This window comes from Anolis sagrei, chromosome 2 (genome assembly GCF_037176765.1).
Source record: "Anolis sagrei isolate rAnoSag1 chromosome 2, rAnoSag1.mat, whole genome shotgun sequence".
Taxonomy (NCBI): domain Eukaryota; kingdom Metazoa; phylum Chordata; class Lepidosauria; order Squamata; family Dactyloidae; genus Anolis; species Anolis sagrei.
The window spans coordinates 7,421,176-7,432,364 of NC_090022.1; the positions used below are offsets into that span (position 1 = coordinate 7,421,176).

The following is an 11,189-nucleotide window of genomic DNA, read 5'->3' on the forward strand; positions in this document are numbered from 1 at the left end:
TCCTTCCATTCTTCCTTTCCTTATTTCCTTCTCTTCTTCCCTCCCATCTTTTCTTTCCTTCCATCCTTCCTTTTCTTATTTCCTTCTCTTCCTTTCTTTCCTTCCAACCTTCCTTATTTCCTTCTCTTCCTCCCTCTCTTTTTTCTTTCCTTCCACCCTTCCTTTTCTTATTTCCTTCTATTCCTCCCTTCTTTTCTTTCTTTCCATCCTTCCTTTTCTTATTTCCCTCTCTTCCTCCCTCCCTTCTTTTCTTTCCTTCCTTCCCTCATTCCTTTTCTTATTTCCCTCTCTTCCTCCCTCCCTTCTTTTCTTTCCTTCCATCCTTCCTTTCCTTATTTCCTTCTCTTCCCCCTCCCTTTTTTCTTTCCTTCCATCCTTTTTCTTATTTCCTCTCTTCTTTCCTTCCTTCTTTTCTTTTCTTCCACCCTTCCTTTCCTTATTTCCTTCTCTTCCTCCCTCCATTTTTTCTTTCCTTCCACCCTTCCTTTTCTTATTTCCTTCGCTTCCTCCCTCCCTTCTTTTCTTTCCTTCCATCCTTCTTTTTCTTATTTCCTTCTCTTCCTCCCTCCCTTTTTTCTTTCCTTCCATCCTTCCTTTTCTTATTTCCTTCTCTTCCACCCTTCCTTTTCTTATTTCCTTCTCTTCCTCCCTCCCTTTTTTCTTTCCTTCCATCCTTCCTTCTCTTATTTCCTTCTCTTCCTCCCTCCTTTTTCTTTCCTTCCATCTTTCCTTTTCTTATTTCCTTCTTTTCCTCCCTTCTTTCCTTCCACCCTTCCTTTTCTTATTTCCTTCTCTTCCTCCCTCCCTCCCTTCTTTTCTTTCTTTCCATCCTTCCTTTTCTTATATCCTTCTCTTCCTCCCTCCCTTTTTTCTTTCCTTCCATCCTTCCTTTTCTTATATCCTTCTCTTCCTCCCTCCCTTTTCTTTCCTTCCTTCCATTCTTCCTTTTCTTATTTCCTTCTCTTCCTCCCTTACTTTTTTCTTTCCTTCCATCCTTCCTTTTATTATTTCTTTCTCGTCCTCCCTTCTTTCCTTTCCTTCCATCCTTCCTTTACACAAATAAGACTTCCTCGTTTCCTCCTTTAGAGAAATGCTGTTCAAGCAGGATTTCAAACCTCTGCTGAGAATGAATTATGTGATACTTTATTATTCTTTTAGATATGCATTGTTGAATGTGTGTGTGTTTATTTATTTACTTACCATATTTGTACCCCGCCCTTCTCAGTCTTTGTTTCATGGCATGAAAAGGGAAGAGTTTCTTCAACCAAGATGGAAAGTGTTTTGGAGCACAGAGTAAAGGTGGAGGAGCCAAGTCCACCCAGCTCTGAAGGGGGAAGAGAGCCCAAAAAAATGTGGGGCAAGAGAAGAGTTGGATTCTGGGAGAGAACTGGGGAGGATGCCCTGGAGGAGAAGGCCTTCACCCCAGACCTTCAGGGCCAGAGCTTTCAACGCTTCCACGAGGAGGAGGCCTTGGGGCCCCGAGAGGTGTGCAGCCGCCTCCACTCTCTCTGCCGCCTGTGGCTGAAGACCGAGCAACACTCCAAGGCGGAGATGCTGGACCTGGTGATCCTGGAGCAGTTCCTGGCCGTCCTTCCTGCCGAGATGGAGCGCTGGGTCAGGGAATGTGGGGCAGAGACCAGCTCCCAGGCCGTGGCCTTGGCTGAAGGTTTCCTCCTGAGTCGGGCCCAAGAGGAGAAGGCGCTGCAGGAAGAGCGGCAGGAGAAAGAGGCCCAGGAGGCCCCATTGGATACCAACCAGGGCTTCTCTTCCAGGTGGATCAAGCTGGAGGAGGAGGACACAGGGGCTGCTCCTCCAGGTAAGAGGTCTTTTGCTTGGTCCTTGCTCTCAAGGTTCATCCAAATGTCAGGTCTTCTGTTATGTCCCCAAAATATATGTTTCCGTTGCTGTTTTCTTAGAGGTGGACAGAGGGGCTGCTTCACAGGGTAAGATCCCTTCTTTCTCTAGGTCAAAGACCTCCCAAACGTATGATCTTCCATTATGTCCCCCAAAATGCTTGTCTTGAATAGATGTTTAGTTGGAATGTTTTAAGAGCGGTTTTAGGAATATTTACATCCAAGCTGGTACTGTATGGAATGGGCTGCATGTCATGAATGTGTGTGCCATATAAAACCCTTTGCAGTTCCTTCTGGCCTTAAAGAAATCCATCTTCCCATGTTTGCCATTTCACAGGAGATGAACCAAGCATGCTGAAAAGACCTGGCAGATCCATTCTTTCTGATCCCGGAGAAGTGGCATCCATTCAGCACGATAAGGTAAAGAGATGGCAGTAGAAATGAACTGGAGATAATTGTGGAAATGTCCCCAACCGCTTCATATAATGACTACTACTACTAGTAGTAGTAATAATAATAACAACAATAATAATAACCATCCATTCAGCACAAAAAGGTAAAGAGATGGCAGTAGAAATGAACTGGAGATAATTATGGCAATGTCCCTAATCGCTTCATATAATGACTACTACTAGTAGTAGTAGTAACAACAACAACAATAACCATCCATTCAGCACAATAAGAGATGGCACTACAAATGAACTGGAGATAATTGTGGCAATGTCCCCAACCGCTTCCTATAATGACTAGTAGTAGTAGTAGTAACAACAATAATAATAACCATCCATTCAGCACAATAAGGTAAAGAGATGGCAGTAGAAAAGAACTGGAGATAATTGTGGAAATGTCCCCAACCGCTTCATATAATGACTACTACTACTACTAGTAGTAGTAATAACAACAATAATAACCATCCATTCAGCACAATAAGGTAAAGAGATGGCAGTAGAAATGAACTGGAGATAATTGTGGAAATATCCCCAACCGTTTAATATAATGACTAATAGTAGTAGTAATAGTAATAACAAAAACAACAACAACAATAATAACCATCCATTCAGCACAAAAAGGTAAAGAGATGGCAGTAGAAATGAACTGGAGATAATTGTGGCAAAGTCCCTAACCGCTTTATATAATGACTACTACTACTAGTAGTAGTAACAACAACAATAATAACCATCCATTCAGCACGATAAGAGATGGCAGTAGAAATGAACTGGAGATAATTGTGGCAATGTCCCCAACCGCTTCATATAATGACTACTACTAGTAGTAGAAGTAACAACAACAACCATCCATTCAGCACGATAAGGTAAAGAGACGGAAGTAGAAATGAACTGGAGATAATTGTGGCAATGTTCCCAACCGCTTCATATAATGGCTACTACTACTACTAGTAGCAGTAATAACAATGATAATAACCATAAGGTTTTATATCCCGCCGTATCTCCCCGCAGAGGCTTGGGGTGACTTACACACAGCACAGGATTTTCCAGGTGAGGTCTGACCAAAGCAGAACAGAGAGTGACTATGGCTTCCATCTATCTCCACACTAGATTGATTCAGCCTAGAACTACATTGGCTTTTTAAGCTGCCACATCCCATGTGGACTCATGTACATCTTGTGATCTACCAAGGCTCCTAGATCCCTCTCACACTGACTTGTTTTAAGCCAGGAGTCACCCATCTGACATCTGTGCATTTCCTGCCTAAGTGAAATACTGTACACTTCTCCCTGTTGAAATACATTTGCTTAGTTTTGGCCCATCTGTAATCTGCTAAGGTTATTTTTGATGCTGATCCTGTCCTCTGGGGTATTAGCTATCCCTCCCAACCTGCCTTCTTTTCCATTGTGGAAGTCACTGCTAAAGATGTAGAAGGACAGAAACCTCGCTTACCAACTGGTCACTTCTCTCTAGGATGGAGAGGAGCTATTACTAAGAGCTCTTGTGTTCAGCCAGTTCATGGACGAAGAAACAAACCCACAAACTATCTACAGACCCACCAAGAAAATCTAACAAATGGTACATTCAGCAAAGGACAAGAGGGATCCTCTCACCTCTGCAGGAGTCTACCACATACTATGCAGCTGTGGACTACTCAGAGACTACCTTACTTACTTACTTAGACGATCCCTCGTTGTCCGAGTAGGATAATCTTCCAGGGTGGGTCCATAGGTTACTATGAAGCCCTATACTTGATCTTCATCTTCTCCCGCAGTGAGGACATTGGATTCCAGGTGGAAGGCAGTCTCGGTCTCGGTTGGCTTGACACGCCGTCCTCTTGGCACGTTTCTCTCTTTCACCCTCTTCAAATTCTGCAGCACTGCTGGTCACAGCTGATCTCCAGCTTGAACTCCCCAGTTCTCAGTGTCTATGCCAGAGTTTTTAAGGTTGGCTTTGAGCCCATCTTTCAACCTCTTTTCCTGGCCACCTACATTCCGTTTTCCATTCTTGAGTTCGGAGTAGAGCAACTGCTTTGGAAGATGGTGGTCAGGCATCCGGACAACGTAGCCGGTCCAGCGGAGTTGATGGCGGAGGACCATCGCTTCAATGCTGGTGGTCTTTGCTTCCAGCACGCTGACGTTTGTCTGCTTGTCTTCCCAAGAGATTTGCAGGATTTTCCGGAAGCAGCGCTGATGGAATTGTTCCAGGAGTTGCATGTGACATCTGTAGACAGTCAAAGGACTACCAAACACAGCATTGCCCAGTCACGAAGGAACATGAAAGGCACTGCAGACTAATCCAAACAGAGAAGTCAGCCATAGCAGAGCACCTGATGTACCAGACTGAACACAGCATATTATTTGAGAATGCAGAAATGCTGGACCTCTCTAACAACCACTACAAGAGAAGCCATTGAAATCCACAAGCATGGGACAGTTTCAACAGAAAGAAGGAAACCATGAAAATTAACAAAACCTGGCTAACAGTATTTTAAAAAACTCTAAAATTAGGACAGTAAATAAAGAGGAACAGTCAGAAAAATGGGGAATTCCAGACATGAAGTAATCAGGACAGCTAACACCTCCCAAGGATGCCTGCCATAGATGTGTTTGAAATGTGAGGAGACAATGCTTCTGGAACATGGCCCTACAGCTTGGAAAACTCACAGCAGCCCAGTCATCTGTACTCACACTTCAAAGGATCGGGATTCTTCTTAGCAGTAGAAGAAGCACTAAGAATTTGTGTGTCCAATTTTCTTCTTTCAGGTGACATTTGAGGATGTGGCTGTACATTTCAGTGTGGAGGAGTGGGCCTTCCTGGATCTGGATCAACGGGCCCTGCATGGGGAGGTCATGGAAGAAAATTATAGGATGGTTACTTCTCTGGGTAAGAATCCCTCAGCCTCTTGGATAACAAAAATCAGTTTTGGGAGTTGTCCTTTTGTTCTATATTGTTGTTGCATAGTTCAGGAACATGCAGCACCTTTGGTTCCTGACCAGGTTGTAAGAAACAATTCTCCTCTGGGCACTACTTCTGAGGAGTGGCTCTTCAGTGGGGCATTTACTCAATGCTTACTTGAACATGGTTTAGTAGGGTGGCTCATGGTAAGAGATTTGGAGGTCAGTTGTAAATGACCCATATTATTTAAACCATTTATTTATAACATCTGGAAGTTTTTAGAGTTGTAGAAACACTTGCAATCCCTGTAAACAGAAGACCTACAAAGCCGATTTGTCAATAAGTACTGCAATGCGCTCTACATGAGGTTGCCTCTAAAGACTTTTCAGAAGCTTCAATTAGGCTAATGGGCGGCAGCTAGATTACTCATCAGAGTGTCGTACATGGAGCATGCAAGCTCGCTGTTACGTAAACTTGACTGGTTGTCGGTCTGCTACCGAGCACAAGTCAAAGTGCTGGCTTTAGCTTATACAGCCCTAAACGATTCCAGCCCAGCTTACCTATCCAAACGTATCTCCCTTTATGACCCACCTCAGAGGTTAAGATCATTGGGGGTGGCCCTGATCCCGATTTCACCATCCTCTCAAGTGTGATTGGTGGGGATGAGAGACAGGGCCTTCTCAGTGGTGGGCCCCATCTGTGGAACTTCCTAATGAAATCAAGTTGGCCCCCTCCCCACTATCCTTTTGGACAAAACTTAAATCATGGTTGTGGAACCAAGCATTCCAGCAGATAGTGATAATTATGTGAATGACAATGGACAGTCTTCAGATTGTGACTTTGAATGTGCTTTTAAATCAATGTTTATAATTGATGTTTTAAACTGTTTTAATTGTAATTGCTATTGTTATAATTGTTTGTTTGGCATCTAATGATTGCTGGTTGTGAGCCACCCTGAGTTGCATGTTGCATGCCCTCCCGCTGAAGACGATATTATGGTGGGAGTGATCATCCAACACAACTTCCAGAAAGGGGTGCTCCTTTGATGAGGCAAAGTTCTCTCCTCCATAAGAAGAGTCCTCTTTCTCTCACTCAGAACATTTCTGTAGTTGATTGGTTTCAATCTTGCATTTTCCCATGATTTCCTACATTTTGTCTTTCTTCTTTCAAGGTGGTGATGGACAACGGAGTGAAAATGGGGGAGCTCCAAATAAAATGTGGCTGAAAGGAGCGAGAAGTAAAAAGGAAGAAGAAAGAAGCCTAAGAATGAAAGCAGGAGGATATAACAGGAAGCAATGCCTTGTCAACACCAGAGAAATCACAATCCAAGAGACAGTACACAAAAGCAAGGAGATTGGAAACAGCCCTGTCTATGAGAACGGGTTCTTCCAGGAAGCATCTAGTATACACTCTGCACACAATGAGGAATGCCATATTGTAGGCAAGTCATATAAATGCCTGGAATGTGGAAAATGCTTTCATCAAAAAGGAAACCTCAGTGTACACCGCATAATCCACACAGGAGAGAAGCCATATAAATGCCTGGAGTGTGGAAAATGTTATACCCAAGAAAGTTACCTAAGGAGACACCAAAAAACCCACACAGGAAAGAAACCCTATAAATGCCTGGAGTGTGGAAAAGGTTTTTGTGATAAGAGAAGTCTTATTGGACATGAAAGGAGTCACAGAGGAGAGAAACCCTATAAATGCCTGGAATGTGGAAAAGGTTTTTGTGTTAAGAGAAGTCTTATTGGACATGAAATGAGTCACAGAGGAGAGAAACCCTATAAATGCCTGGAGTGCGAGAAGAGTTTCTCTTCAAAAGGTAGCCTAAAGCTGCACCAAAACGCTCACAGAGGAGAGAAGCCATATAAATGCCTAGAGTGTGGAAAATGTTTCATTCAAAATGCTCACCTTAAAAGCCACAGAAGAACTCACACAGGAGAGAAGCCCTATAAATGCCTGGAATGTGGAAAAGGTTTTTCTCATAAGAGAATTCTTATTGGACATGAAATGAGTCACAGAGGGGAGAAACCCTATAAATGCCTGGAGTGCGGGAAGAGTTTCTCTTTGAGAGATAGCCTAAAACAGCACCAAAACACTCACTCAGGAGAAAAGCCACATAAATGTCTGGAGTGTGGAAAATGCTTTACCCAAGAAGGTAACCTAAGGACGCACCAAAAAACCCACACAGGAGAGAAGCCCTATAAATGCCTGGAGTGTGGAAAAGGTTTTTCTCAAAAGAGAATTCTTATTGGACATGAAATGAGTCACAGAGGGGAGAAACCCTATAAATGCCTGGAATGCGGGAAGGGTTTCTCTTTGAGAGATAGCCTTAAGTATCACCAAAACATTCACTCAGGTGAAAAGCCACATAAATGCCTGGAGTGTGGAAAATGTTTCCCTCTAAAAGGAGTCCTCAAGGCACATAAAAAAACCCACGTGGGAGAGAAGCCATATAAATGTCTGGAGTGTGGAAAAGGTTTCTTACAGAAAGGTAACTTCAAGAGACATGAAATAATCCACACAGGAGAGAAGCCATATAAATGCCTGGAGTGTGGAAAAGGTTATTGTGAAAAGAGGGCTCTCATTGGACATGAAATGAAACATAGAGGAGAGAAACCCTACAAATGTCTGGAGTGCGGGAAAAGTTACAGCCTGAAATGTGTTCTTACAGCTCACCAGAAGAGTCATACAGGAGAGAGTGGGAAGAATGTTAGCTACAAATCAGAGCTCAAAAATTTCCAGGAGAGTCCTATAGAAAACAAAACCAAAGACATGTCTGAAGTGAGGGAAGAGCTTCCACTGGAGAGTAGTCTCAAGGCCCATTAAAAAACCCGCACAGGAGAGAAGTCAAAAAGCCTGGAATTTGATCCGAGTGAACTGCAAATCAATCCTTGAAGATTACTGGAATGTTCATACAAAGAGAAATTCTACATATCCCTGCATTTTGGAAAGAGTTGAGTTGCACAACAAACTTTGCGGTGTCCTAAAAATCGAAACCGGAAAGAAGCCATGGAAATGCCTGGAGTATGTCAAGCCTTCACTCAAAAGAAAAATCCCCTTGAGCATTAAATGAATCTTGAGAGGAGATAAGCCTCTAAATGCTCACAGGGTGGGAAGAGTTGTGTCCTCAAATCAGGTCTCAAACTCCAGGAGAGAAAGCATACACATGCCAAGAGGGTGAAAAGGATTCAATCCTCAGTGGGCAACAGAATACTCACACAATGACAGAAACACACATGCCCGAAATTGCTCTAGGCTTTGTATTGATTCTCTCGTGTCTAGATTGATAGTTGATTCAAGTCATCTTGGCCCTTTTTTTGGCACACTTTAAGGGAGAACCTGGCAGGTTCAGCTCAATCCTGGCCTTGTGGCTCTGTTGCTGCTTCACTGGTTGATAGGATGCGGTTTCCACACTGCTTTCCTCCTTTTCAGCTCTTTTGTGCTTGTTTTAGAAAGTTCACTGAAACGTGCTCTTCTTGTATTCTTTTGCAAATGCTCAGAGATAAATAAAGGCAGCTTATGACCTTATGGTGTCATGTTTTGAGCCTTTGATTGTCCCTCTGTAAGACAGAGCTTGCACTCAGCCTTGGAAACCCACTGGTGTGTCTGGAGCAAGTGACATTCTCTCAGCCTCAGTGAAAGAAGACAAAGGTGAAGTTCCTCAGGACCAAAATACTATGTGCTTGTCTTTCACTCCACCAGTTTCACATGCCTTGAAAGGTTTGTTTTGGGTAGGAAATTCTCCAAAATAACAAAGAGTGTTTCAAATTACCAAACGGGAGACTTCACAGAGCATTCTCAGCCCACAGCAGGCAGCAATAGTGTGGCTGTAAAGAATTATCGAGTTCAAGGAAGTGTGATGAAAAGCTCAGTCTTTAAAGTTTCAAACGGTTTATTACAATATAAAAACAACATTGCTTTCTGCAAGTCTCCATTACTTCTAGATTGAAACTAAAGGAGAAATCTCTAAAGACTAAATTTTCCCTTTCATGCAAAGTAGAGGGAGATCAGGATGAAAAGGAAGTGAAAGAAGAGAAGAATTGATCATGACCTCTTAAAACAAAGGAAACGTGCACCCTGAAGAATTCCATTCTACGTCATCAGTTAGGATGGGAGGCAAAAGGTCAGAGAGTGAGAGAAAACAACTACAGACATTCAGGAATGAGGAGGAAGGAATTCCGTCCTCTTAGCTTGATTCTATCTGCTTCTCATTGAGGACTAGAGACTTGAGGAGCATGGGGTTGAATTCCAACCATTTTGTGCAGGGTTTCTCCGATCTTCTGGCAGCCATTTTGCAAAGGCACGTCTTAAATACATCAAATATCCCTTTGGGGCTCCAAAGGTGGAATGTGTTGGAAATGACAACCTTCAGTAAGCTTTCTCTAGCAATCTGTTTGTCTATGATCTTGTTCCTGTTTCCTGTATGTATGTTCTTGTATGCAGCATCCTTTACTCTATGGTTTCTGAAGTTATAAAAAGGACTGCAGACCACAGGCTCTTTTTCTTCTCTTTCTCTCTTTTTGACTAGGTGACCCATTGACAGCTGTTTTGTTACAAGAGGAATGCCCTGGCCAGCTGGCACAGAGAACTATCTTAAAGATATTTGAAACTGAACTAATAAGTTTTTGTACTTGTGTAGGCTGAGCACATGAAAGTTGTGATTAAACCAAATTTGTTATTTCCATCAAAGTCTATTTCATTTTTGTCTCTTGAGAGCAAGATATGAAGCAAGTTATTTTATGGGAGAGTATTTGTTTGGGCACCTAAAAAACACTTCTAAAGCTCTGCTGTTTTTATGCACTGGCAAAATCTCTGTTTTCCTGACAGATCGGAGATTGCAGGTTATTCAGTCTAACAACTGAAACCACTGCCTAGCATAATTATAATTAATTGTGTCCCACAAGAGGAGATTCTGCTCTAAAGGGCAATGTTCAGTAATAGGTTTTGTTCGCTAATAGAGTATGTTATCTAATAGAATGCCTGCAAATTATCTTCTATTATTGAAAGATCTTTCAATTGAAGGGGGGGGGGGACTCCTTAAAAACAGGAGGGATTTGGGCTCTTGAGCTAAACCTTTCTTTCTTCTCATGGATCACAAGGAGCCATTCAGGACCAGTGCTGAGCTGAGGAGACTTTCCAAAAAGGGAAGGAACACTAGATGCCAATGGGCACAAATAACTAGCACTTGCTGAACTATTACTATTGTTTAAACGCAGCACTGGAATGTGTCCAGAAAAAGGTGACCAAAATGATCAAAGGTCTGAAAGCCATGAATTCTATGAGGATCAGCTTAGGGAGCTAGGTATGCTTAGCCTGGAGAAGAGAGAGTCAATCTCTCTCTCTATATATATATATATATATACACACACACATACATACACACACACACTCTAACATCAGATATTAGAACAAGACAAGTCTGTTTTTTGTGTTTTAAGAATGCTCCTTATAATATTCATAAGGATGTGGGTGAACTACAATTCCCAAAATCCGGGGCAACCCTTCCCAAACTCCACGAGTATTCAAAGTAAGCCATGTTGGGTCTGTATACCAAATTTGGTGCAGATCTGTCCGTGGTTGGCTTCAGTGATCTCTATGCAGGTGAACTACAACTTCCAGATTCCAAGGTCAACCACACCCAAACCCCTCTTGTATTCAAAGTTGGCCGTGTTGGGTCTGTGTGCCAAGTTTGGTCAGAATCCATGGTCAGCTGGGTTCAATGCTCAGTTTTAACAACTTTAGATATGCAGATGATACCACTTTAATGGCTGAAAGTGAGGAGCTCAGAGGTGAAAGAAAAAAGTGCAAAAGCTAGGTTGTAGTTAAACATAAAAAACCAAGATTATGGCAACCAGACTGACTGATAACTGGCAAATAGATTGAGATAATGTGGAGGCACTGACAGACTTTGTACTTCTAGGTGCTAAGATTACTCCAGACACAGACCGCAGCCAGGAAATCAGAAGACATTTCCTTCTTAGGAGGA

At 42.6% G+C, this 11,189-nt stretch overlaps 1 protein-coding gene across 1 annotated transcript; it reads left to right on the plus strand.

Annotated features, from left to right (window-relative positions):
• Positions 1-982: 982 nt before the first annotated feature.
• Positions 983-8,454, plus strand: LOC132765799 (zinc finger protein 708-like). The gene is made up of 4 exons (XM_067465187.1): positions 983-1,816; positions 2,191-2,273; positions 5,065-5,185; positions 6,369-8,454. The coding sequence occupies exons 1-4, from the start codon at positions 1,270-1,272 to the stop codon at positions 8,027-8,029; spliced, it is 2,412 nt and encodes an 803-aa protein (XP_067321288.1). The 5' UTR covers positions 983-1,269; the 3' UTR covers positions 8,030-8,454.
• Positions 8,455-11,189: the final 2,735 nt, after the last annotated feature.